The 27,430-nt window shown below is 41.8% G+C and overlaps 3 protein-coding genes and 1 long non-coding RNA gene across 4 annotated transcripts in view; 2 read left to right on the top strand and 2 right to left on the bottom strand.

The window, feature by feature from the left end:
* hook1 (hook microtubule-tethering protein 1) lies at positions 1 to 14,659 on the bottom strand. Its single transcript, XM_008277473.1, has 22 exons — positions 14,547 to 14,659; positions 13,011 to 13,096; positions 12,247 to 12,319; positions 11,667 to 11,717; positions 11,094 to 11,226; positions 10,677 to 10,744; positions 10,363 to 10,425; positions 8,845 to 8,928; positions 7,275 to 7,438; positions 7,052 to 7,192; positions 5,756 to 5,957; positions 5,541 to 5,651; positions 5,371 to 5,458; positions 5,219 to 5,285; positions 4,989 to 5,129; positions 3,522 to 3,609; positions 3,270 to 3,301; positions 3,101 to 3,183; positions 2,898 to 2,998; positions 2,686 to 2,787; positions 2,530 to 2,598; positions 1 to 1,766 (listed from the first exon to the last, which is right to left on the bottom strand). The coding sequence occupies exons 1-22, from the start codon at positions 14,589 to 14,591 to the stop codon at positions 1,608 to 1,610; spliced, it is 2,151 nt and encodes a 716-aa protein (XP_008275695.1). The 5' UTR covers positions 14,592 to 14,659; the 3' UTR covers positions 1 to 1,607.
* Positions 14,267 to 27,430, top strand: part of LOC103354183 (uncharacterized) — a 30,691-nt gene continuing 17,527 nt past the window's right edge. Inside the window, exon 1 of the long non-coding RNA XR_520036.1 lies at positions 14,267 to 14,280. This is a non-coding gene — a long non-coding RNA (uncharacterized LOC103354183). The remainder of the gene's footprint in view (positions 14,281 to 27,430) is intronic.
* Positions 18,719 to 22,205, top strand: LOC103354182 (E3 ubiquitin-protein ligase RNF170). The gene is made up of 5 exons (XM_008277474.1): positions 18,719 to 18,733; positions 19,158 to 19,269; positions 20,234 to 20,307; positions 20,392 to 20,493; positions 21,756 to 22,205. Exons 1-5 carry the CDS (start codon positions 18,719 to 18,721, stop codon positions 22,089 to 22,091), a joined length of 639 nt encoding a protein of 212 aa, XP_008275696.1. The 3' UTR covers positions 22,092 to 22,205.
* pfas (phosphoribosylformylglycinamidine synthase) overlaps positions 22,679 to 27,430 on the bottom strand; it is a 29,702-nt gene continuing 24,950 nt past the window's right edge. Inside the window, exons 18-28 of the mRNA XM_008277475.1 lie at positions 27,233 to 27,413; positions 26,611 to 26,694; positions 26,214 to 26,369; positions 25,874 to 25,993; positions 25,629 to 25,774; positions 25,326 to 25,533; positions 24,442 to 24,533; positions 24,237 to 24,351; positions 23,902 to 24,051; positions 23,613 to 23,753; positions 22,679 to 23,318 (exon numbers count right to left, since the gene is read on the bottom strand). Of these exons, the coding sequence (XP_008275697.1) occupies positions 23,008 to 23,318; positions 23,613 to 23,753; positions 23,902 to 24,051; positions 24,237 to 24,351; positions 24,442 to 24,533; positions 25,326 to 25,533; positions 25,629 to 25,774; positions 25,874 to 25,993; positions 26,214 to 26,369; positions 26,611 to 26,694; positions 27,233 to 27,413 (1,704 nt within the window). The 3' untranslated portion in view covers positions 22,679 to 23,007. The remainder of the gene's footprint in view (positions 23,319 to 23,612; positions 23,754 to 23,901; positions 24,052 to 24,236; positions 24,352 to 24,441; positions 24,534 to 25,325; positions 25,534 to 25,628; positions 25,775 to 25,873; positions 25,994 to 26,213; positions 26,370 to 26,610; positions 26,695 to 27,232; positions 27,414 to 27,430) is intronic.

The following is a 27,430-nucleotide window of genomic DNA, read 5'->3' as shown; positions in this document are numbered from 1 at the left end:
TACACTTTTAGAAAAAAGAGTTTATTTATTCACAAGAAAAACCAAAGGCTTTAAAATTGTACCTTCTTAAATTCCTGAAAATTCATAATGCCTTTCTCATGTTTCTTCATTTACACACAAACATACGACACCTCTCGCGTAGTTTCCGCGCCGTGCTATGATTGATCGTCCATATTTTTAGACGAGCAAAACTGCTTTTCAATCAGCAACCTACGAGAATCATCCACGGCAAAAACAAGAATTTAAGCGCCTTAACGTACATCTATTCATCACATATGGCAAAAACCATGATAACAGAATGCCTCGTAAGTGTTGTTGCAAACATACAAAGAGAGAAGGCAATCAGCAGCCGTTTTACGTTGACAAACTAGTGCAGTTTAACTTAAAGTCCGTAGCATCAGACAACTAATAACCCACAATATCCAAGACATTCCCCTGCTTCTCTACAGTACAGCGCTCTTTACTCTGAACTTCCACTAAACGGCCTGAAAACATTTCTGAGATTAAATGCCGACTACGGTCATTGAAATTCTCGAGTTACAATTTGCAGGTACTGAATGAATGATTAACCTGGTTGTGACATTTGGATCAAAAGCTGGTGTTTAAATCATGTTTACATTACAACTGTACAACTTCATAGATTATAGTCTGGACTACTCTTTACTAAATAAGATTCAGCGAATAGAAAGACCTGCCGGTTTTCATTGAGAGGTCAAATCACACTCTGGGAATATAGAAAATAACTGATAAATACACAATTCCTGAATTTACTCTGTAGGATTTGTCGCTGCAGCACCTTTAAAGGTTGTTTGTGGTTCAATATGACTTGTAGGACTTTCACAGCTTCGTATGATGGACTTGTTCCATTTTTAGTAAAAACTTTGTGAAGAGACTGATGTTAAATCGGTAAAAGCAGTTGGTGGCCAGCACCAAATAGAGCATTTAGCATTTTGTCAAAGCTTGTTTCATCAGTCTGCTGTGCGACGATATCAGTACCCCCCCTTCACTGCATAGTATGATGGTACAGTTCGTACTTACAATAATCTGAAGTTACATTTAGTTGATTAGCATTCAAGTAACCCTTGTTTAAAAAAAAAAAAGAAGAAAAATCACATTCATTACTATAATAGGCTCCAAATCTGAATAAAATTATTAAGCAGTCATGTACATGTCTCTCATTCCTGACCAACTATGACAGGATCTGAGAGGGACAAGGCTAAACTGATTATAGCGAGTATTTAGCTGAGTCTGCAGACGGTAAAGCACGAACACGGGGGCAGAATGGGAATATACAGAAAGTTGTGCGTTACTGTAGCTAGTGAGGTGAAAGCAGGTTGTGGGTTAATGTGCTATGTAAGCTCAGCTTTCAGGCTAGTGTATAGTGGGACAGTTTACTATAACCTCAGGTGGGTGAGCCTTAAGGTTGTGTTTGATAAGTAAGTGCTCATTGATCCCAATCAGCTTATCCTTTACTCGTCCCCAAGTGCTGAGAGCAGATTGTGTTTAAGGCCACTTGAGTGCTCACTTGTGGGAGGGAGAGAGGATATATATATATATTTTTATTTTTTTTTTGCCTTCGTTGAATGATGTTTGGCTCCGTGGTGCGTCTACTTGGAGGTAGTGGCAGGCACATTGATGGAAAGCGCCCGGCGTGGGGCATTCGACACCTGCCGCTGCTGCGACAGGAAGGACTGCCCCGGTGACAGCACGGAGGGAGTGCGACCCCCGAGGCGGGACTCGATGGCCAGCTTCTGAAAGTTCAGACTCTGTGGACAGAGGAACAGTATGCAGACTGTCAACTTCATGATAAAAGAGAGGATACACAGAGGAGTGACAGATTGCAGGCAAAATCCGAAGCCTTGACTCCTACTGTGGGGGGATCTGGTGTCTGTGTTAAGCTGCGGGGGGTAATAATAATAAAAATGATAATAATAAGACAAAAAGAAAAAGATGAAGACAAAAATGAAGAAGAAACTTTATTTCTATAGCACCTTTCAAAACTACAATTACAAGGTGCTTTACAAAACATTAATATGCACAAGATATTAGAGGAAACCTTAACAGGAAATAATACATTATCAAGACTGCGCAACCCTAAAAATGCAGAACAATATGTACTATGTCTGGAGAATGATGCGTCAAATCACTGCAAATCAATACAAAGTTGTTCGAAGTTACTGTCGCTATGCTGCGATGAAACATTGCCATCACAGGACATGAGGAGCCACTGAAATGTTGCATGAAAATGATCTATATCACATGCTATGGCAGATCTGAACACCTACGACAGGTGTATGCTGTATGCCATCATCAGAACACCAAATGAGGGAATATCTTTTGGAAGAATGGTGTTCATCCATCCAGTAGAGTTCCACAGACTTGGAAAATGAATGTCAAGATGTATTGAAGCTGTTCTGGCGACACACAGTGGCCAAACAACCTACACACTCACTTTATGTTGTATTTTTCCTTAAATGTGTCACCCATCTGTAAATATGTAATGTATAATTTGCTGTGATTGTGTCTTACCTTGTTATACCAGGCTGTGACAATGAGCTTCTCCTCGTACTCTCTCAGTCTGGCCTGCTCACACTGACGCTGGGAGACAAACCAGTCAAACATCAGTTAGGTCTGAAAACAGCCCCTGGACATTCTTACTACAAACAAGTGAGAATGCAGATTTACTTCCAGGGTGAGAATCTGCTTGTCCCGGTCTGCCAACTGGTTCCTCAGAGCCTGGATCTCAGCAGTCGCAGGATTCAGCTTAGGGTCCAGTGCTCGGATGACCTGTAAGCAGAAAGGAAGGAACAACAACAGTGAATTACTGTCAAAGACCCAAAGTACTTGACATAAAATCAAGTTTTATGGATTCACAGCAGAATAATTAAGTCACTCACATTGCGAGCTTTCTCCAGGTACATCTTGTACCTCTCTTCCATGGCCCGCATGTCATCATCCTTCTTCTTCAGAGCTGCCATCAGCTCATCCACCTTCAAGGCTTTGAAACAAGAAATTGCGAGCCATCACTTTGGTTCTTTTGTGTTGAGTGTGTTGACGGGGTAGAAGTGTTTGTATGATGATGGCACAACGTTACACCTACAGGTTTGAGTGTTGTCTGGCTGAAGATCCTCCAGCAGCTCTTTCTTCTTCATGATTTCGTCCTGAGCCTCGTTCAGCTGGACCCTGAAGGAAAAAAAAGCTTTACCTCCATTCGCAAATTAATTGTACATTCCTCAACCTTTATCAGCACAAACCAGAGTCACACTTACATGTGCGCGTCAAGTTTTCGCTTCAGGTTTGACTGAAAATAAAAATAAAAGTAAAATTGGTGAAAGTAATTAATTTTGGATGGCAATACTGTATGTGGGCTTTTTTTTTTCTTTTCAGTTTAACATTTTGACTAAAAATGAGCACAGTGATTTTCTTGTGTAATAATTCAGCAGCACAAAGTCTTAGAGTCTAAGATTAACTCTGTGGGGCATTCTCTCTGAGTTGCTGCCAGGCCCTGTTGGCACACTTACATCATCAGGTTTGGCCGCCTGACTCTGCAGAGCCTTCTGAAGGTCCTCGACCTGCTGCTGCAGCTCACTGATCCGCTCTCGACTCAATCTGGAGATTAAGCACCATGCAGAGAGCAGAAATGTTAACATGTAGGAAGCACATGTTTGAAAAGAAAGTTAAAAGGTGACGTCTGATTCTGGAGAAGGCCGTGTAGCTAGACAGTCAGCACATATCAGATTTAGCTCCCTCTTGCTCCTCTTTTTGCTCTCCGTCTTCCCTCTCCATCTTGGTCACCATGTCCTGAGCGAGAGGACCAAAGTGGAGAAGCTGGAACGTGCACAGGACGGCCTAAAATAGTGATGTTCTAGTGAAGTAGAACAAATAATCTCTGATAATGGATGTGTTATGATAAATAGCTGCATGAATATATATCTAAAAAAATGTCAGCCTTCATGAAAAGTCCCATCTTTAAACACAAATTAGCAGCATTAAAAAGCATTCTATACGTCAGGGGTGCCCAATCCTGGTCCTCGAGAGCCCCTATCCAGCATGTTTTAGATGTTTCCCTCTTCCAACACACCTGATTCAAATGATCAGGTCATCATCAAGCTCTGCAGAAGCCTGATAACGATCCTGATCATTTGAATCAGGTGTGTTGGAAGAGGGAAACATCTAAAACATGCTGGATAGGGGCTCTCGAGGACCAGGACTGGGCACCCCTGCTATATGTTGTGTTTGTGCAGCTACATGTGGTTTGGAAAATATCACTATTTGACTTCTGCATTATCAGTTTTTTTGTTAGTGCAGGGATCTCTAACTCCGGTGCTCGTGAGCTACTGTCCTGCAGGTTTTCGATGATTCCGTACTGCAACACACCTGACTCAAATTAATGGATCATTAACAGGCTTGTGTGGAACTTGACAACAAACTGATGGAGATCCATTCATTTGAGTCAGGTGTGTTGCAGTACGGAATCATCGAAAACCTGCAGGACAGTTGCTCACGTGGACCAGAGTTGGAGATCCCTGTGTTAGTGTGTAAATAGTAGACAGGGCTTTTCATGGCGGCTTAGATTTTTTTTCACATTTCAACTCACCCATAATCAGAAATTATTAGATCGATTTGTCAAATATGCTGATTCCAAATCAATGACAATTTTAAATTACATGAGTACTAAAAGAGAAAATGTCAAGCTTTTATCATAAATAGTTCCTGAAATATTGCTTTCCAAATTTAGCTTCAAATTTCAGTGTTTGAAAAAACTAATTACTGAGAGTCATTTTTCCTGCCTTCGCCCTAAGTCAGCTGGGATAGGCTCTAGGCTCTAGGCTCCCCCCCCCAATGTTTTGATGTAAAACCACATCCTCCACCATGACTATACGTAAGCATGGACAACATGTCGGCTAAAAACTATTAAAAAAAAGCAAAACACGGAGGAAAGAACCTCTGCCACATGTGACTTAGAATGACACATAAAGTCTGCTAACCTGTTCTCAGTGTCCAGCTCACTGCGCGTCTTATGAGCATCCTCCAGCTGAGCCTGCAGGGCAGCGATCTTCTCCCGCTCACATTCCTCCTGCTGCACTCTCAGCATCTTATTCTCGTGCTGCAACCTGATGAACTTTTCTCTAAACAATCACACAGACAAAGTGAACCCTCACAGACTGGATACAGTCATAAAATGTGCATATCATGTGCAATAACAGGAAGATATTACCTGTACTCTACAGGTATTAACTCAGCTGCCAGGTTATCGTGGCTGGGACTGCCAGAGGAAAGCATCCCTGTGTGACAAAAGTATGTACGGTTTAGAATATTAAAGCAACACAGCTCAACAATGTAATTACTGGTAGATGTTAAATGAGATACCTGCTTGGGAGAGCTGGTGCTGTTGAGCCTGAGTGCACCGCAGCTCCTCGTTGATTTCCTTCAGAGAATCTCTCTCAATGATGATCCTCTGGTGGAGGAGTCGATTGTTAGTAAAGAGTCGTACCACAGGAGAGTAAAAGCAACAATCATTGCTTAAAAATCTGCTGCACCTCTTTCTCCTTCATCCCAGTTTCATGCTTCTCCTCCAACTTTTTCATCTCAAAAGCCAGATTGTCTGCCCGCCTGCTCTCCTCAGACAGCTTCTTGTGTAGCTCCTGGACCTAAACAAGCAACACAGCATGTGGCACCAAACACATTCTTTCAATGTGTGAGATTATTAAAACTGTGTGGACTACTCTTTTTAATTTCCAACCATGCTGTGTACCTGTCTCTTGTATGTCTCCAGCTGTGCACGGGCAGCGTTGGCCTTGCGCAGCTCTTCCTCCAGACTGACGGTGTTTTGCATGTAGGTCATATTATTCTCCTCCAACAGCTTCATCTGCCTCTTTAGATCACCCAGATTCTCCAGTTTACGCTTGTACGTTTCCACCGAGGCCTCGAGCATCACGACCCGATCAGAGCAGTTCCTGTAGGATTTCAATACAAAAGCACAAATATCAGTGCACAAGCTCGTAAGTCAAGTGTTTTGCTTTATTTCAAATATGAAAAGGGAACCAGAGAAAGACTTTCAGGTATACTTCAATCTGCACATAGGAGCGGTATTATACTATATACGATGACTTTAAGTTTCCATATTTAATTGTGCAAAGCAAACATATTTTCATGCCTGAAAAAAAAAGGTATAGGTTTGTCAAGCGTCTACGTTTGACAGTTTGTACTTTGCTAAAACTGTGATAACATACTGTCTCAGATAGAAGCCTTTTTTATCCTACAGCTTTAATTCCTTCGTAATAGTACAAATAAGGAATGTTGGGTTTCAAATATGCTGTACCTTTGTTAAAATGTTGTTATTTTGCTTTGTGTCTGCACAATACATTGTGTGCTGATGTTTTTCTGCTTCTGCTCAAGCAAAAAGTCAGATCTCTCCATCAAGGTCAGGAAACACAACATCAGCAAGTTTCCCTGATTAGCTCCTCTAGACTGATGAAATACTCAAGGGTCATCTGTTTTCACCAAAAAACTAAAGATAAAGAACAAACAACATTCTAAGCGGACACTTCTTGTTTTAAAGGGTAAAGCAATGAAGTCTACAAACAAAAAATCTCATTGTCCACTATAAGCTCATTTACCTCCATTGGAGTGAAGTCAATGTTGCCAATAAGATGCTAAAAGCCTGCAGGTAAATAACACAAGGTCCGCCACGGTGTTTGATTTTCCCTGACGTAAATATGCTGTAAAAAACTGTGTGTCAAACAAGTGGAAACACAGCTGATTCACAAGGTGGCGCCCTGGTTTCACCGTTCAAGATCAGAGTCAAATCTAGGATCAGAACTTTTCTAGTGGAGCAGCTCTGTCAGAGACATCATAGTCTGGTGTTCCCTCTCCACCTCACTGACCCAGCTGTCTGCTAGGTTCTCATTAAGATGTCTGCAGGTATACTGCTCCTCCGGCGCTGCTTTTTAACCTTTCCACGTTTGTTTTTATGGCCTGCACTCTGCTTTAAAAGATAAAATAATTCCAAATCTGCTATCTCAGTACACTTCCTCCGACAGACACACACCTCAGGACATCCAGTTCATCTTTGAGAGCTCGTGATTCCTCCGCCAGGCTGGTGAGTTCGTCATTACGGTGCTGAACCTCAATCAGCTGCTTCTCCAACTCTTCACAGTGGATCCGGTAGTCATCCTTAGCAGCCTCCAGCCTGAGAGCGACAAATACACCTAACTGTTTGGATTTTATCACAATGAGATAGCTGAGGTCTGTTTAAGAGGAAAACAGCAAACCTGAAGTTCTCCTCCTGAAGGGTTTCCAGCTGCTGCTGTAACTGATTGTGTTTTCTTCCTGAGGGCGTGCTCGGGTCGTCGAACGTGTCCAGCTGATTGGCTCGGTCCGTTAGGACATCATTCTCAGCCAATAAACTGTTCCGTTCCTCCTGAAGAACAGCCACCTGTCCAGAAACAACGAGGTGAGAAGAGCCACTCTCACAACAAAGTATAATTTCAAAGTTCAGGCAAATTAAAGCCAGTTGGACAAAAAAAAAAATAATTAAATGTGATGTTAATTCTCTTCTTGGTCAATTATTGCATGCAAAGCAGAAAAGCCACATCTGAGCAAGAAATTTCAAATAACTCTCTTCCTCTCCCAGCTGTTAAACAAACAGTGCAGTTAATCCATGCTGGAAGCAGAGCACAGACAAAGTGCACTTTGCAAACATGTTAATACACGGTTAGTTAGTTTTCCTTCTCCACGGTCATTTCCTCACGCCTGCTTTACTAGCTTTACCAGTTCACCAGACACTGGATAAGCATGTTACTGTTAAAGTCTTGCTTACAACATGCTTTTAAAATAGATAAAAACAGAGTTTACCCATTCAACTAGGGCCGGGCAATATGGTTGACATCAATATTGTTAGAATACATGTGAAAAATGTATACAAAACAACAGAATAAACCTGCATGTGCAATTCATATTCCACTGTCATGCAATGCAACTGACAAAACTTTTCACAAGTAAAATAAAGTGTTCAGCGACTCACATTGTTGCCTTCAGATTTCAGTTTGCTTGAAATCGTTACATACGATCATCACAAGACAGTTCGACTGCATGTCCACACCAAATAATATCAAATTATCTGTAAATGTATCTTATGAACGATACTGTGCTGTGTAGTATAGACCAAGGTAAACTTCAAAACAATATTCTGCTGCTTTCCCCAAAAGAAGATAAACAAAACGGTTGATATAACAAACAGATGTTGTTGGTGAATTACTGGAATAATAAAGAAAATTATTAACAAAGCGCCGCATGACTTGTCACGAAGAGAACCCAGGTTGAGCCGCCTGTTAGCTGAGTTAGAGTAAACGTTTGAGCAGCTGGTTTAGATGGGTTTAGTTTTGCCCGACGGTCAGCCGTGTTGGACTTACCTTCCTGCGACGACAGACGAGCAACACTGGGGACAGAACAAATCAATCTGTCGAGAGTCCAGTTGAACAGTTGATGAGTGTCTTTGCTAAGTTTAGTCTGCATGTACTGTGCTGATGAGGCCTTCTAGCAGTGGGAGAGTGTGGGCTGGATGCCACGGTGGGACTAGCAGAGCCCAGACTGTAAGCCCACAGTTATTCTGCCACAGCAGCTCCAGACAATGGACCCCAGCATTACAGCAAATTACACAACTCCTGTTTATACTGTACCAAGGCATGCGTGTGTGTGTGTGTGCATATGAAGAGCTAAATATCTGCAAACTTATGAGATGGTACTGAGGGTAAACAGCTGGAAGTGAATGATATTAACATATATTTTTCTGGAACATTTCTTTTTGCAGGGAGTGCATGTGTGTGAGAGCTTTGTATTCACCTGTATGTCCAGCTCTTGACAGCGTTGGGCGAGTGCTTCCTTTTCTCCCATAGCTTCAGCAAGGTCCTCCAGGGCTTTTTTAAGCTGACCACATGAATGAAAAGCTGAATTAACTAGCATCATAAGTTGCCCACATGCATCAGAAAGAGCAAAGAAAGATTCCTTTTACCGCTTTATTTTTCAGGTCAGAAGGCTCAAAAGGTTCTTAAAGCCTTCTTCAACTGTCAACTAATTTTCATTCACTGCATATTTTCCCTCTTGACTGAAGTAAAACCAGTGTGAAATCATCAAGGGATAGCAATTTTCAATTTTCACCCAATGTCAAGCCTGTTACACAGGACTGATCCCTCATTTCATTTTCCTGTCGAGGCCTCTGATGCCCAGAGCGCTACAGAGTGCAACGCATGTCAATATTTGAGCTCTGGGATTCTCTGCACAGTGGTAAAGCGCAGAGCACAACACAATGACGAGCTGAGCAGTCAAGTATTCAATCACACAGTTGTGCCACAACATTAAAACCACCTGCCTAATATTGTGCAAGTCCCTCTCTTGTGCCACCAAAACTGTTCCGATGTAGTTCTGAAGCCCTAAACTCCACAGACCTCTGAAGATGTCCTGTGGTTTCAGGCACCATGACATTACCAGCAGATCTGTGGAATGCCACGCTTTTCACACCACATCTCACAGATGCTCAGTTGAACTGAAATCTGGTGAATTTGGAGGCCAAGACATCTCTGTAATGTCCCTTAACTGTTTCCGAATCATTTTTGCAAAGTGGATGGAAGCAGCATCATGAACCCGTCGCTGGTTTACTGGTAAGCTTTTCTTGGAACACTTGTGGTATTTTCAAACTACTCCATATCAGGAATGCCAATTTGGATGTGCATTGATCCAGTTGTCTAACCATCCTTGTCAAAGTTGTTCAGATCCTCATGTTGCCCTTTATCCTCTCTCCAATACATCAGCTTCAACACCTGACACTTTACTTGCTGACCAGTACATCCCACCCCTTGACAGGTGCCACTTTTGCAAGGTAATCAATAATGTTTATTCCATTTTAAGTGGTTTTAATGTTGTGGCTGCTTCGTGTAAATGTTCATGTTAGTTTTTTTAGGCACAACAAAGGTGAATTACTGTATTTTATGTGAATATTTTGACTGTTATAATGCCTGGATATGATGATTTATAGACTGGCGACCTGTCCAGGGTGTCCCCTGCCTTCGCCCTAAGTCGGCTGGGATAGACTCCAGCCCCCCCGCGACCCTAGTGAGGATTGAGCGGTGTATAGATAATGGATGGATGGATGGATGGATGGATGTAAAATGTTGCTTTAAAATTAGCTGCAAATGAAAATAGATGTTAGAATGCTACTTTTATTTAGTTTCTTTTGCAGTGGTAAAAGTTCAACTGGACATTAGAGTTGCATCTCCATATTCACTTCATTAGAGAGTCTCACAGCACAAAGTCCCAACATTACATGAATGCATTCAGAGGAATCTCTGTAGTAATAACACTGACCTGCTGTTCCAAGTCCCCTGACAGCTCTGCTCCAAATGGGGCCATGATCTCTTTACTCATGAGCTGAGGGGGAAAATGTCACTGGGTTTATTACACACACTCATTAAAAGAGCTGCAAAGCCTCGATCTATTTTAACCACATCAAAGCATGCCCTCTGCCCTTCTTCAACACCTTCTGCTGCTGCTGCTGCTGAAGCCCTTTTAAGACAAGTCATTGCTGAAAGGCACAACTGCTCAACAAAGCTTTTCTGGATATCATTGTTGCATCTAACTTGAGTGAGGCAGAATTTGATTTGGTAATAAGATGGACTGACCTCCTGGATGGCTGTCATGACAACATGCTGCACAGACTCCTCCAGGGTCATGATGATCTGAATGTATTCTGGCAATATAATAAGAGAGATTCATGACACACATACACACCATTTCTTTTTCTTTTCTTTTTTTTTTATATAATCTTGTGTTGCAGCTTTCAAAAGCAACACTGTCCTCGTTGGTTTGCGAGCCAGGCCGCCTGATGAGCTCTGCCTTTGTCTGTGGCTTGGCAGGGCAATAATTAAACATTGTTTGGCAGACGGCTTTAACCTAACTGCATTTTGACGACAACAATTCCCATTTTCTGTCTACACTGAACAACACATGTATACTGTGGACACTTTAGTACATGGCTTCTGTTAAGGTCTGATTCATGCACAGTACTTATACCTAGTAACATACAAGCTGTTGCATACCTTGTTTGCGCTCACATCTGACAGCGCAGCCCAGAATGAGCTGCAGCAGCCTCCCCAGCTCCACAGGGTCTGAATGCTCCGCCACCAGCGGCAGCTCTGGCAGGGGAAAGTTGGAGATTTCCTGGCCTAAGACCTGATGGTGCACAAATATATGTACACAACCAAGTGTAAGACAGAAAATTGAACACCAATACAGTAAGAAACTGCACTGACTTCCAAAGCAACACCTGTAAACAGCTGTTCTAGTACAGTTTTGGTACAACTAAGAGGCTTGACAAATAAAAAAGTTAAATCGTGCATTTATATGGCTAAAAAAAAAAATTGAACTGCTGGATTTCTGTGCTTTATGATATTGCAGACGCCTTGGGTACAATGCTTTAGCTGCTAGATGCATATTTTGATCTCAGCTGCACACTGTATTGTCCTTTGGTCAAGTCTCCTGGGGCTTTGCGAACAGAGCACAATACAGCTCCCAAAAGAATTGAATGAGTACACAGAGTCCACGTCTCAGGTACAGAAGGTGTTTCCACCAATCACTCTACGACAAAGAAGGGTGTGTTGTTTTCTTCGTACCTCATTATAATAGTCAACCACCATCTGAAGGATCTTCTTCAGGTTGTTCATCTGAGGAGAACAGACACAGGATTAAGAAAATATTATGAAGTTTGTTTGTATTTTAAATAAAGGTCAAGAGGACAAATGAAGTTTCACACTCATAGATGTCAAAATAAGTCATCATCATAGGAGGGATATTGAGTTGCCAAAATAAATAAAGATGCCTATTTTCAGTGTCCCAGTAGGACCAGAAATCATTTCTATTATCTATACATGTCATTTACTTGTGTTTTTGTTGCAACCTTCTGTGGAAAAAAAAGCTGGGACCATCACAAAAAGCAGAAGAGAAAATGCCCCTTTTTCTCTAGATGACCCTTATATTTCCCACAGCTGGCATATTTGGGCAAACATACACGGACACATTTCACCAGAGGAGTCAGAGCACAGGGTCACAGTGTGGGCTGAGCCAGAAGCAGCGCCTCTGGAGGAGGTTGGAGGTTAGTGTAAAGGACAGTTTGGCAAGTTTGGAGCTAACGGAGATGAAGAGAAGAGTCAGAGAGGACAGATGGTGGACGGGGGACATGACAGCACTTTGTACCTTCAGTCTCCAGTTGTCCCCAACATCTGTTTTGATGCGACCAAGCCACGCTTCAGTGAACCACGCTGGGTCTCTGTAGCACACAGAGGGAGACAACAGTTGACTTCTCATTGAGTGATGTGACTGCTAGATATAGTTTAGATGGTATTGTTGAATTCAATGCTGTAATCTACTGTCTTTCAACTTTATTTTTTTTACTCCAGCTATTTAATTCCTACATTTGACTGAATTATTTTTAACAATACTTTGTTCTTTCATTCAGCTGTTGGTTGTACATGGTATAAAGCTAGTTTCTAGATAATGTAACAGTGAAAAGAGAAGAAGACGTTTCTTGCTTTGATGCATTTCGGAGTCTCAAGACTGCTGTGTGACGTAAAACTGGATCAGCACTGGAGCAAAGTGGTATATACTAAACTAACACAATGACTGTGTGATCGAGTGTCTGACACTATCCTGTGTTTGCTGAAGACTTACGTAATTGAAAAATAGCTTGTCAAAACAACAAATGGAACCAGAAATGTGAGAACATGACAGCAGCTTTTTGTGTTTGAAAGTGGAATCCGGACTTTTGCACGCTACACTAGAACACTTCACTGGGGCTACATGGTGAACAAAAGCATCTATTTTTGCTGTAATACATCTGTGCAGAAGTATACTATCCCTAGTGTTTCCGCTGCACGGCTTCGGGCTGTAGTGTTGTGTTTAGTGAATTACTCGTGCTTAACAAAACTGGTTGTAACTAAATAATGTATGTGCTCTCTCACATTTGATGCAGCGCCTGTGACATTGCCGCTCCAGTAGTCAGCTCCTCCACTGTCGTGCAGCGTGCGGGAGTGTTGAACGTCTGCAGCTGAGAGGCAGAAAACACAGCAGTCAACAATCCACGGGAAGCACAGGGAATACTACAGAAGTGTTCATCAGTCAAAGGTTTCTTCACAATTCTGCAAGTGGTTCAAAACTCGTTTGGAGAATAAGTCAAGGTGAGAGGTGAAAATACAGGACAGAGAGGAACTGATGAATGAATAGAGGGAGAGGGACAGGTTAGACAGCATGTGACAGTGGCAATGGAACCACAACAGCCAAGCAAAAACAAAAACCACCCTGCTTAAGTGAATCCATAAATAATTCAAGTAGAAGCTGCGGTGTAAGGTGAATACTCCTGATCTAAGATTCCTTTTTCCCCAAACAAGAGCTGTCCAACTGTGAAGTACACACACCCTGCTGTTTATAGAAATCACTAAACCAAGAGAGGTTCATTCCAACTGACCAGTTTTAGTCCAAAAGGACGATAACCACAGCTTGGCAGCATTAAAATGCCAGTCCACAACTTTTAACTTCAAACCAGGGCAGAAGAATGACTTGAAACAAATGCAGGAAAGCCAAATGCAAGATCCAAATTGAAGAACCTGCAATTTCTTGATAAGGTTAAAATGGGACATTATAAATAAAGCTTTGAGGTGTTACAAAGATACTCCAGCTTACAATTCATATTGTCCAGACATGAGGGAATCATCACCTTCATACAAGTTTCGATGATCATGACTCACATTACAAAATCTTTCTATTTAATTTGCATTCTGTTCAGCTCTACTTTGAATGGGAACTTTGATTGCCTAAATAGACACAAAGGTTGATTGTTTTTCTTTTTTTTTTCTACATTTTCGTGGCATGAAACCCTGATGGGATAAGTTCATCTGTGACTAGGTGACACTGTTGTCCAACAAAGTGATTGATTTAGATTATAGATTCAGCAGGGTGTCAGATGCACCTGACACGGGATCTAACTAATAAACCGCTTATCTTAATGGGATCGGCAACAAAACGTGCATTCACACCCATAAACATCTGCAAACCATGCTAAGCTAGCTAGCCGTGGCTGGGATAAATGCACAACTACAGCTGGTGTTAGCTGCATTTAATCAGTTACACAACAAAACATGCAAAGAGCCACATTCCACAAATATCCCCGGTTAATTGGATTAGCAGTGTAAGTCCAATGAGAGTAAACTGGGTGATACTGTTGTGTTTGTGTGTGTGCAGGGTGATAACTTCATATTCCACAGTCTTGCAGGATGAAGGAGGATTTGTGTTCCTCACCTCGCTGTGTTTCTTACCGGTGGACTGACAGATGGAGCTAATCTCTCTAATAGCTGCTGTTAGCTAAACTGACCGCCGCGTTCTTGCTTCGTTTCCTCTCGGCAGCTGAGGAGTGTACCGCTGACACCTCCACCCGCCTCGAACAGGTAAATTAAACCGCTCCAGTGTCTTCAGGACTCATTCGCAGCAGCAAATAAACTCACCCATACGATGAGGCTCTCGACCAGCGCCGTTTTGTTGTCGTCCATTTGTCGCCTTTTTTGTTTTTGTTTTTTTTTTTAGCTAAAAGCTAAAATATATTTTCCTCCACCTGTCCGCAAAGCTCTTCCGCTCCCTTCCTCTGCATTTGACCTCACCTGCTGCCAAAGGTAGACGTCTAACGACAGATACGTAGCTCAGAGGCAAGTGAAAACCTGTTACGCTATAAAATAACGTAAAATATACGAGAATGGCGCAGCTTCTTAGTTTGCGCACAGGCTGAGTTGCGGCGAAGCGAAGGAGGGGGCGGGGATAATACACGCTGAATCCAATCAGCATCGAGATCTGTGAAGATTGACAGCTAGTAAACCGCGGTATGACCAATGAGAGAGCGAGATGTGGATTTGTTGACGCCTCAATTATCTGTACAAAAACATAACATTTATTATGAGACGCACTGTTCTATTGTTGGTGGATACTGTGAGATTGTTAAATACAAGAGATGTATGTTTGCATGTTATCAATTTTTGTAGTTTAAAATCTTTTTCCCCCCTACATAAAGTTATCAAAGTTATAAGAGGCCTTTTGTCCAACATGTGGACAAAAATCTTTAAACACGTGTCTGCTTATGATAGCACAGTGATATGGTCAGAAAAAAACAATGTGGAGTTTCCACAAAGACACTCAGAACAGCTGACCAGAAAAAAAATGCAATCAAATTTAAAGTTACAGCCGAAACAACACAAAACTGAACGTGAGTCAAAATACTGGAAGGGGGGGGGGACTCCAAACACTCCCAAAAATATAGTTTTACTTTCTATTTGGCTCACAGTGCCTTCCCAGTCAACAAGTTTTTATTGCAGTGTGTCATGTTTGAGTACGTGACCTGCTGTAAAATAGTACATAAACTCACCCAATAACCCAACAGACTAAAAGTCCTGGACAGCCACTTTTACCAGGAATTGTTTAGAGCTGAAAAAATATTGGAATGTTAATCCCTTTAGCCTCATTTTTCCATCTATACTAACAATAAACAGTTTCTGTTATGAAGAGTGTTCCCAGACCGCCACTAAAACCCTGTCAGCATGTCAGTCCTACCCTGAAGGTAAATCATTTCTCATGAATATAATAAACCTCCTCAGGTTATTCATTTACCCATCTCACGTGAGGACATGTGTAATGTTTGTAATTGACAGCAGACTGTCTGCTATTAGTCACTTTAAGATAAGAAACTGTCCTTGTGTCACTGCTCCCTGGAGCCACAATATGGAAAACTACAAACAAATCTAAATTTACTGCAAGGGATGCTTACATCATGTATAGAGCAAACATACACTGCATACAGTCTGTGAGTGCAAACATCCTACTGATATGTCACAAAATCCTAAAATGAGTGTGTGTAAGAGCTGAGGCCGGACTTTACCCACACGGCCTGCAGGAGCAGCCTCTGTTCTGTGTTTACCTGCCAATGGATGAGCACCTCTGTTTTATCTGCTGGTTTGTGGCGCTCTGGAACCCTGACCTGCACTGAGAGACGCCAGCTATTTTTAGATGACCTGAACTACACTAACTCTCCAGCTGTTATCAGAGGTGCAATGAAGAGCCCTGGTGAACTATGGGAGGGCCGTCACATCGCTGCTCACTGCCACATACTGAGCAGTTTTTATTTAAATTGCTGGCATTTAGTACAATAAAGAAAAAGTATTTTCATTTCCTACTCTCTTCGTGTATTTTAAGTCATTCCTCTGTCTATGCCTTAATAAAACTATGATGATAAACTGTATTTCTAGAGCCCTTCCAAAACTGAACCTTTATAATACATTTAAATATGAAAAGCATTTGAAAGCGACAATAAAACATTAAAAGACGACAATAAAACAGTTGTAAAGAAACATTAAAAAAGGGCAACAACAAAACATTAGAAAAATCATTCCACAAATATCTGTACAGATGGGTTTTTAAAGGGTTTTTGAACTGAAGCAGTGACTGAGCTGTTCAGACTGTAAGGGACACTTCGTTCCAGAGTGTTGGGGCTAAAAACAAGTTTAACTTTATTATCTTTGGGGTCAATTTGACCCCATTCAGTGTTTAACAGCTCTAGATAAGTCATTGACACATTTTTTTCAGTTTTATTTAAAGGGCTATTTACACATAAACTTGGGTAGCAATTTTAAGTCTGATATTTTCTGGATGTTTAAATTGCTGGGATCAAATTGAACCCAAGGGTAAAAGATTCTGAAGGTAATTATTTGACAGTAATAGGAGGGTTAAAGCTGGATCATGGGACTTTTAACATAAACTCATTATCTGATCTGAGGGGTCTAAGTGCAGAATAAGGCGTTAAAAACATGCTTTTGTCCAGTTCCAGACAGTCTGGGATGCAGACACATATCCACATATGCACCCTCTTCATTTGCCAGTGAGCATGTTGATTGTGTTAATTTATGCACATTAATGCTGCAGGGATCCTGGACTCTTAGATGCTATGTATTGTACTGGGGAGGGTCTTGAGTTACTATTAAAGTGATTTATTATGATGTTAACATTTCCTCTTTCCTATGTTGAATGTTATCTGATAAATTTGTGCATTTTGTGTCATTTCTTTATTGCAATTGCAGGTTCATCTACACATATATTTTTGTCTTTTAATCAGTGTCAAGCATTAAAATCCTGGTATTTTACTTGTTTGGTGTACACAATTTTGGAATACTTTCATGATTCTTACTTTTTTATGTTGTTGAAAGTTGTTATTTAGTGAAATAATGCTTTGTAGTTCATGCCTTGCTATCGTACATGGCTTCTCTTTGTACCAAACCATCTGCCTGATGAAGGTCTAGCAATGAAACCTTGAAAATAAATGTACTTTTGGACAGTGTGCAGGCGTCTGTTTGAAACTTTTGGAGTCATTCATACAACACTTTGACTTTCCATTCATTTTAAAAGAATAGTAGAATAACATTTGGTAACATTGCATTCACATTAAAGCTTGAGGCCTCCTGGGTTGATTATCAACATTTATATTGCGTTCTGTGTAAGATAGTGATAAGCTGTTTGACTTTAGTTATGGTAAGACGTGCGTTCTGTGAACAGGGTTTTGGCAGAGTAAACTGTGGGTAAATGATTGGTGATTTCAGATCTAACCTACTTAAACACAGTGTGGGAGGAATCTTTGCTGGCTTTGATCTGCGGTCATGCGGTCCAAATAGTTTGGCTCTGATTGCTCTGAGGGGACAAACGTGCAGATTTTAAGATTTAACTGATCTGAATAATTTTTTACACTCAAAGTCGATTCAAATCTGTCGTGGAGTTGGGTGAGGGTGTTTTGGAGTCGTCCCCCGTGATATACAAAACAGTGCCGTATCGATCCGCCTGCACTGCTGCTCCCTTTGAGCAGAGAGACTCCGAGACCAGCTGATATTGGAGTGGAGTTGATCATTAACGAACAGCTCCAATTTATTGTGACCAGTGATGCTGTCGTGCAGCACTTCACTTCCTTCTAGGAGACAGTGAATACTGGAAACAGCTGCGTTTAGAACAACTACACACCTCTACTGCTGATTTTCAGTCCAGGTGAGTCTCATTTTCTTATGGGTTTGTGAACAGAAATAATGTTTTGCATGTTTTTATTAATTTAGATTTGGGGAGATTTTATATTTCAGGACTTTCATCTAAATCATTTTGAACAACAGCTTTAAAAGTGAAAGTGTTTTTTTTTCTTAAATATTAGCAATCTGCTGATATGATTCTACATGTCTTTCCTTATTACTATACTCACTGTAAAAGTAATCCGTTGATAAAAGCCAGAATGTGTTGGTGAAGTTAATTATCAAGCAGAATAAAAGCTTTGATAGAGCTGCTTTAATTTGAATACTATTGCTAGATTTATATTTGCATCACTCCAAATGGTTAATTTTAGTTTATATTGCAGGTTAGGCTTCAAAATCATTTCAGTAAACTGTCAAACTGTTGCATCAGACACAAGTTCAATCAACCTTATCTCACAAATCCTCAGTTACCGTATGTGTGTGTGTTTCTCCTCCAGCACAATCTGTGAGTATTCAAGGTGTGTTCGTCATCGTCACGTTGCAGATCAGACCATCTCCGCTCTGAGGGTGCAGAGGGTTAAAGGTCATCCAGGGCCACCCAGATCTTCGGCGCGAACACCTGAGCGGCCAACATGAGCTGCCACAAGGTGAGATTTTCGCAGCTGATGTTGTGCAGGTTCTTCACTTATTATCGTATTTCATGCTTTCAACAGGCTTCACACTTACGTTTGTCGCTGTTTGTGTTGGTGCGAAAATCAGAAACTTTGGTGATTCTAAAAGTTGACGTGAAGAAAAGTTCACAACACAGTTTATTTCTAGAAGCACACAGGCAGGAGATAATATTACAACTGCCAGGCACTCCTGTGAGGTGATAATTATTGCTTTTATCAGGGTCACAGTCTGGTGTCGCCAAACAAATGATAATAATCTCATTGTTTTCACGTCTGACACGTATTGTGGATCTATTATTAAGCCTGCTGGAAGATTATACAGCACACAGTATCAGGAATAGAAAAAATTGGTTTCAGTTTCTTTTAACATCCCTCTCTTTTTTTTCTCTCATCTGTTTAGGAATCTACGCAGTTGTGTCCATCCACAAGCAGCAGACGAGACTGGCACTGTCCAGTCTGCCTGCAGACGGCCAGATTCCCCGTCCAGACCAACTGTGGACATTTGTTCTGTGGTACGAGATCACACAGACAAGCCGAATATGTTTCTGGCTCGGTATCACATCAGACTTGTTCATTTTTCATACATTCTCACACTTGCTCACCTCTTACATCATGTGTTTATATCAGAGTCTGTGTCACTCATTCGCTGACCGCTGAAGCATCAATGTGTTTTAAGCCTTCAGGCCCGTCCGTTCACCTCTCAATAATTAACTGTTGCCATGGTTTCCCAACTCTGCTTCTCGTCGGTGGAGAAGATTACAAAACAGGGGAAATACTTTATCTGCTCGCCATTATTAGTCTTATTTGCTCGCTGAAATTTATTTGGGCTGCTTTTAAATGAAGTCAGAACCTAAAGGTAGCTTGACCAGACTTAATAACTTGGTGCAGTAAGATAAGCAGACCCAGCACTTGAAGTCTTGGTGGCTTGTGGCTGTCAAGCATATCTAGAATTTATTGTCGAACTCTGCACTTACAGACAAATTAATGTTAATTCTAGTGCATAATAGAAGCCAGTGCAGCGATTCTAGGACAAATTTGCCTTCTATATGATCTGTAGCTAGAGAAAAGACACATGCAACTACAAGTATTTTAGTCTTTTTAGGTCTGTTTTTTGACAAGAACTCTTCTTTTTGTTGCTACAAATAGAAAACCACTTACAGTAAATATTTATGGCACAGATGAGCCTCTGTTTAACCTTGATATTATCTGTTAGAGATTACAGACATGTTTCTATGCAAGTGCACACGTTCCCTTTCACCTTATTCAACATATTGTAACACATATACAACTGCCCCACTTACCCAGTCTTTCACACTTAAAGCCTTTTTTTACCCTTTGACCACCCAAACACTTCTTTTTCTTATCATTAACAATTACACAACACTGAACATTTTGCATGGTTGTCACCTTTTCTAATGTTTCTAATGTAAATATCATTTGATTTCAATATTAAAAGTTGTGTATTTGCCTCTGCAGCTCCCTGTCTCATCGCCTACTGGAGACACGGGTCATGGTTGGACGCGATCAGCTGTCCTCTCTGCAGACAAAAGGTACAAAATGTTTTTTTTTTCTGTATGTGATTAACACATATTGAGCGCGAGCATGAAATATTAAAAACGCCTGCGGTTGTCTAGGTCAGCGTGCTGTGCCACCTATTCAATGAGAGCCAGCAGTCGAAGAAGGTTCTTGGGGAAATCACTGACTACAACAAACGTTATTCCGGAGCCCCAAGAAAGGTGAGAGCTCCTTTGAACACGTCAATGTATCGACGCCTCCCAACAGGCCACTCATCAGTATCTGTATTGGAAGCTGTCTGGTTGTGTAAAGGGATCAGGGTTTTTTTTTTTTTTTTTTTACGGCTTTGAAAGCTACGTCAGGATAGATTAAAACAGTGGAGGAGAATTCCAGTATTTCATCTAATGCAGGGGTCTCCAATCCTGGTCCTCGAGAGCCACAGTCCTGCATGTTTTAGATGTTTCCCTCTTCCAACACACCTGATTCAAATGATCAGCTCATTATTAAGCTCTGCAGAAGCCTGATAACGATCCTGATCATGTGAATCAGGTGTGTTGGAAGAGAGAAACACCTAAAACATGCAGGACTGTGGCTCTCGAGGACCAGGATTGGAGACCTCTGGTCTAATGAAAGGTTCAGTAACAGGTATACCTCTTACGCAACTTCACACAAGGTGGCCTACTTTGGACGTGTATTTCCTTTCTGTTGAACTGATTTCCCACGAGGATCTCGTTTACCCACTCTTGCATAAGTAAACTGAAGGAGATGTGAGGCTTAGTTGATGGTTAAAGAACAGTAATCCTGAAAAAAATGGCAAACGTGTGCAGAATGACTTTTTTTTCCACCCTTTTTTAAACCAGTTACAAATAATAATATGAATTATAATAGGAAATCCTGAGTGATATTTTTTACAGGCAAAGCCAAGACCTACCTTTTAAGTCAGACTTTTGGTGGATTTTATTTACTTATGACCCTTCTTAGAATTAATTGTATTTATAGATTTCTCTATTTATTCACTTATTTCAAAATGTATATAAACTGAATAAGATAATAATGGTCCATTGAATAAACTATGTAAATAGATTCAAGAGATTCATGACAAATACAGCTTATCTTGAATTTCTTATTCAAATTTTGACTTCTATGTTGCCCTTCACTTATCTATCTTTAATTTTGTTTCTAAATGTTGTCTCATCGGGTGTTCATTGCAGGTGTTATTTAGGATAGCATTTCCTCACTTCCTCAATCCCTGTGTTCTTCATGTTGGGGGTTGTTTGTTTTGATTTGTTGCATTTTTATTCCTTTTGTCTGTAAAATACATTGTGTTGCATTTCATTTGTATAAAAAGGACTATATAAATAGCCTGACTGACTGATCTAGAGGAGCTGTATCCACAAAAATCGGACTCTTTTACATCATGCTTGAATGTGTAAATGATCACATCCAGAACCCCTTTTGACTCCTGTCACCTTTACCCCCCCAGGTAACCGACTACCTCTGCGACGCCCCCCTTCTTCTGCAGTTACTGGCGCGAGGCGTGGGCACCATGGGAGGCCTGGTTGGGCTGTTTCTCTTCAGGGTGGCCCTGTGCTGCGTGGGGACCGTGTTATCCATCTCCTCCCCTCCTCTGGACCAGGCGTCCTCATCATCCAGCTCCCTGGAAACAGACCCCTCCCTGTGCGGACTGCTGGGGGTCCTGGACGACCTGGTGGTGGTCTTTCTGCTGCTCACTTGTGTTATTAACATCAACCAGCAAATGGCGCCAGAGAGAGGAGAGGCTGCTCCGTCCTCACGGGGAGTAATGGGGAATTCACTGTGAGACAGATGCAGCTGGAGAGCGTCAGTACAAGCTGTTCGACACGGACTTTCATTGGATTTCTTCCTTCTGGCTGTAGCTGGTTGGATTAGTGGATGCAAGAATATTGACAGCAGCACAGCATGTAACAGTCAAGACATCAGATGGTGTCTGAGCTGCTCAGAATGTGGACTCAGACTCCATGTCTGTTTGATAAGTGTTTACAGAGCCTGTGTGAGAGCGAAATCCGAAAGACAAAAGCGTCCTGGTTCGATGGCGGTTACAAATCCTCGAGTTATGAAGCGTTTGACTTCTGAAATCTTTAGTGTCAATTAGAATTGTAAATTAATCCTGTATATTTCAGTAATTCACAATTTTTAGCACCTTACCCCCCCAAAAAGTGACCAAGGTGTCATTTTTACTCCTCTAAGTGGGCAGCAACTTTGTCACTTTGTTTGAGGTAGCTAAAGAAAGGTTGTCACATATGCACTGTAATGTTGACATCTCTGTAAATACTTGTTGTTGTATGACTTTATGTTTTTATGGTTAAAATAAAGAATATTTATTGTCTTAATGGGGCTTTTCTTTATCATATATCACACTACACATGGTTGTGTTTTATTCATTTATTCAAAAGTTGAGTTTCAAACATTTCGGCAGAGCAACAGTGACAAAGTCAGCAGATCTGATTAGTGCAGTTTACATAAAGTTATTTATCTAGTTGTTACTAGAATTAAACCTTTGGAATGTATATAAAGTCCTCAATCCATAATAGCCTCAAAGGTATAAAGTACAGCAAGCAGTAATATTACATAAAGACCTAAAACAAGTACCACAGTAAGTAGGAAAGTGTATTACACAATGTAAACAAGCCCCATGGTTCCAGTTAACACAACCCCATTATTTGGACAACAGCACAGACATGGAGAATGGAGTTTTATCACTCTGTGTTGCTGCACCAGGCAGCTGCGTTCCTGAACATGCCAAGCCACGGTGAAGGTGTGAGGGAAGGTCTGAAGTCTCTCGGGGCCCAGGGCCACTGCCAGCCCAGGGTGGAGCGCTCCGGATGGGGCATCATGGCCAGGTGCCTGCCGTCTCTGGAGCAGAGCCCTGCGACGCCCTGCGGGGAGCCGTTGGGGTTCAGAGGATACTGTTCAGTGGGGCGACCCTGGTCGTCGAGGTAACGGAGCGGCGCAAACCCTCTAGAAATAATCAGGTCCTGGGCCTGGGAGCTACGAAATTGCATCAGACCTGGCGGGGAGAGAGCAAAGTTAGGGGAAAATCAATATTAAACACAGCTGCCGATTACAGAACACGCTGACCTGTGACTTGTGAGTCAGCAGGATAAATTGCTGTTGTGTAACTTCCAAACTTTCACACTGATTAACCTTATGATGCTCAGTTACAGTTCAGAGATGCATTCCACAGCAGGTACAAGATTTGTTGATGGTTATTAGCAAAACTGGTGCCAGTGGACAGCACACTGGGTTTTCTCACATTAATGATCATTTAAGAGCTGCTATGCCACTTGCTCTATAACTTTACCTTCTCCATGTGCAACCCAGACTCCCAGAGCAGAGCCCTGCATGCCTCTCAGCCAGACGGACGGAGAGTCCTGGATCCCAACGCTGACGAACCGGGACTCAAACCTGCCAGACTTATTATGGGTCAGCACCACTTCAGACTCTGAGGAAAAATAGGGGGAAAAAAAACAAAACAATCCAACTAAAACATCAGAAGCAGAAACTATTTAAACTTTCTCTTCTATAACACTGTGTCACTTCACTACGACTGCATTGTTCTGCCTTTTTCTTACTATTCCTTCTCTCCTTACCTGCCCCGTCCTCGCCCTCGCCCACCCAGCCCAGTAGCGCGAGCAGCTGGCAGCCATTACACACTCCAAGACTCAATGTGTCAGTCCGTTGCCGGAAGCGTTCGAATTCATCTTTGGCCTTGGGGTTGTAAGCGACAGTAGCAGCCCAGCCTTCATGACAGAAATATGGTGTTACACAAGAACAGCTGTATCTCAAAGTGGTCCATCAGTGATTGCATGTTCTAGTTTATTTCTTTTATATCTTATACAGAGAGCCAAGATTCACCAGAGTCAAATTCCTTGTTTGCGTGTACAAACTTGGCCAGTGAAGTTGATCCTGATGTTTGTTTACTTGCCTTTAGCTGATCCCAGGACGTCTGCGTAGCTGAATCCGCCGACAAACACGACTGCTTTGAAAGGTTCCAGGGTCACGGAGCCCGAGCACAGGTCCTGCATGGTGACATCCCAAACCTGCATATGTGATAGGAGGATTAAATAATGAGCATAAGGAAACATGCTTGGATCAACAAATATCCAGTCCATAATGCTTTCATTAATGACCTCAAAGCCGGCCATATACAGAGAGACGGACATCTCTCGATCTCCGTTGCTGCCCTCCTCTCTGACCACAGCGACACGTGGATTTCCTGCAGCTGAAAAAAACAAAACATGTCACAGAGATGAGCAAGTAAAAAAAAACAAAAAAAAAACAATTTTCACAAAACATAAACTCATAAATATCAAGACTCATCATTACTTTAAGAAGATGATCACTGTAGAGTATAATTTATAGATAAGTGATTTAGTCTTTTGAACCCCAAAACTCACCAGTGGGTTTGAACGTCATGTTATCTTTTTGAAAAAATGACACCGTGTATAAGAGTCAGAAACTGTAAAACCAGGAGGAATTGTTGAATTCTCAACTTTCCGACGGTCCTTGAACTTATCATGTGCGACTTTCAGTTATGTCTGAAAAATGAACCTAAAATGAGCTTAAAACTGTGATATTTATTCTAAATCACGTTATTCTACATGTCTCTTTTTTTTCCTTTTTTTTAAAAAATGTCAAATATAAACTGCTTAGTTTAACTGGATTCGACAAAAAGCAAAGAATTCTGTGTGCAACCAAAAACCATGGGTGACTCTACTGTGTCCAACAGTCATTTCACTAAAATTCAGAGACTTTTTAGCTGTTTTTTTTTTTTTTTTTTTTCAGACTTGATAGGAGACAAGTATAGAAAAAAAAATGGCTGCGGGATTCCCATAGAAGTGCAGGACTTTATACTGCAGTTCAAAATTTTAAAAATGTGACGGGGGCAAATAAATGTCCAGAAAATACTTTAGACGGTAAACTGACAGATGACTTCATAATGACAATAACCATTAGCTGCAGCTGTAGAATACACTAGATCTCTCATAATGGCACAAATAAATTTTAGTCTTACAAAGCTGGCTGATGCTGGGCATCTCAGAGGGGTCAAAGGTCAGTTTGAAGTACGGCTCAGTCCTCTGAGACAGACCCTCCTCTTCCTGTTTAACACAGAGCTCATTGGCTTGGAGGCGCTCCAGCTGGAAACTGGTTTCCTCCCACAGAGCTCTGAGGTCAGGCAGCCGCTCTCTCAGCACCTCCTGTCCATCCACACGGACATTGACCTGGAACACAAGTGCAGGAAACAGAAAACAGCGGTCATCATGGATGAAGAGAAAAGGCTTTGAGGCAAAGGTGGTGCTTGAGGTCTACGTCTCACCGTCGCCTCTGGTCCGAAGCCGCAGGTTCTGCCGATGGGACGACACTGAACTCCTGCCTCACTGTATCTCTGACACACAGCTTCTAAATCCGAGTGTGAAACCTCCAGAACCAAGCCGAGCTCTTCGCTGAACAACAGCTCCATGACTGCACAGACGACAAAAGGCAGCAGAAACCCAGCATGAATCTACAATCACAACAGTTTATATCCTGAAGCTAAAATCAATAACACATCAGCTCACTGACCTCCAGCTCCTTGTGACGACAACTCAACGTCAACCCCACGGTTTCCTGCAAACGCCATCTCTAGCAAGCAAGAAATAAGGCCTCCATCGCTGATATCGTGTCCTGCACTCAACAGACGATCTGAGAAAACAGACAAAAGATCTAGATTTTCTTCCGCAACAAGATTTTTTTTAACCAAAACTTTGAACAGTGAAACCACTAGGTGGCGGTCTCATCACAGCACAAAGCCAAGGCTGCATACTAACAAAAGTTTGCCCACAGACTGAGTCACACTAAACAACGCTGAACTTTTTTCCCCCTCTGCAGCAGGTAGATGTCTTCCCTGCGAGCGCAAACTGACCGCGTATGAGCTCCTGAGTGGTGCTGAAGCAGGCAGTCAATAGTCCTGGCTGGTCCAGGTCAGGAGAGCAGTCTCCCAGCTGGCTGTAGCACTGAGCCAGGGCAGAACCTCCCAGACGGTGACGGCCTGGACTGAGAGGAACCCACAACAACACGCCTGCAGACAGAGGACAGAAGGTCGGTTCGGGCCGTCTGTTACTGAGTGTGCTATGTGAGAGTAAGATGTGTGTGATGTGGGCGAGAGAAGCTCGCAACAATGAGGATATTTAAACACTGTGAATCCTGTTTCTGCAGTCACTAGCTGGAAACTCTGACAGCCAGACACACTGTTTTATTAATCATGAGCAATAAGATTTGAAGCTGTGTATGTGTGAGTTGTTTGTCTGAGTGTGTTGTACCTTTGCCATCTGGATCCTCAAGATCGGGCGTCACGGTGGCAGTGATGTCAGGACAAACAGCATATGCTGAAATAACCAGAGCGCCTGAAACAGAAGCAGACCAGAAGCGACTTTTAAGTAAAACACCAATACTCTAAAAAGTAATTCATGGGACTTAATACCACCACTCAAAAACATTACAAATTCTAATTTCCTGATATAGAAAGATCTTTCAAGCTGCGAGCACAGTTTTGTTGAACTGCGTTGACAAATGATGTTGATAATTACACCAACTTAATATTGTGTGTCATTTAGACAGAAATGTCCGCATTTGATTTTAAACAAAATTCAAGTTGTGGTAAATGAATTAAATTGAGTTGATAATTACATTTTTTTTGTCCACTGCGAGTCCAGGATTTCAAGTCTTTAAAAACTGTGTTTGTGCAGCTAATTGCTAGGTAATTGGTCTTTTAAAATGCCATCGATTGTAGAGGAAAGAGAAATTTCCTTAACTCAATATAGTTTGTTGGTTGCACATGATTTCATTAGAAGTTGGAATAACTCAAAAAGGCAAATGTAAAATGTTCAACTTTTGTTTTAGAGTGCACAGATGAATCTACACAGACACAAACAGTGAGAGCACCTGGAGCTTTGACCGTCTTTTTCCCCACTCTGGCAGCCATACTCAGAGAGTCCTTGCCCCCATCGATGGCCACCCCCAGCAGGCCCATGACCTCACACATGGCTTTGCAGGCCTCCCACAGTGACGCCCCCTCACCGGGCAGCTTGGCTGCCCACATCCAGTTACCACTACACTTGACATCCTGAAACATACAACAGT

The sequence above is a fragment of the Stegastes partitus genome, unplaced genomic scaffold (assembly GCF_000690725.1).
Source record: "Stegastes partitus isolate 25-593 unplaced genomic scaffold, Stegastes_partitus-1.0.2 Scaffold98, whole genome shotgun sequence".
NCBI lineage: Eukaryota > Metazoa > Chordata > Actinopteri > Pomacentridae > Stegastes > Stegastes partitus.
Note: the sequence above shows the minus strand (reverse complement) of the source record. Positions and strands in the feature narration are given on the sequence as shown.

What these genes read in the sequence shown, in the direction of transcription:
- hook1 (XM_008277473.1), bottom strand. Translation starts at nt 14,591, where the DNA reads ATGGACGACAACAAAACGGCGCTGGTCGAGAGCCTCATCGTATGG. An exon ending in CTGGGATGAAGGAGAAAGAG is followed by an intron (nt 5,459 to 5,540) that starts GTGCAGCAGATT and finishes CTCCTCCACCAG; the next exon opens with AGGATCATCATTGAGAGAGA. An exon ending in GAGCTGGACACTGAGAACAG is followed by an intron (nt 3,610 to 4,988) that starts GTTAGCAGACTT and finishes CTTAATCTCCAG; the next exon opens with ATTGAGTCGAGAGCGGATCA.
- LOC103354182 (XM_008277474.1), top strand. An exon ending in CTGTGGACATTTGTTCTGTG is followed by an intron (nt 19,270 to 20,233) that starts GTACGAGATCAC and finishes TTGCCTCTGCAG; the next exon opens with CTCCCTGTCTCATCGCCTAC. An exon ending in ATTCCGGAGCCCCAAGAAAG is followed by an intron (nt 20,494 to 21,755) that starts GTGAGAGCTCCT and finishes TTACCCCCCCAG; the next exon opens with GTAACCGACTACCTCTGCGA.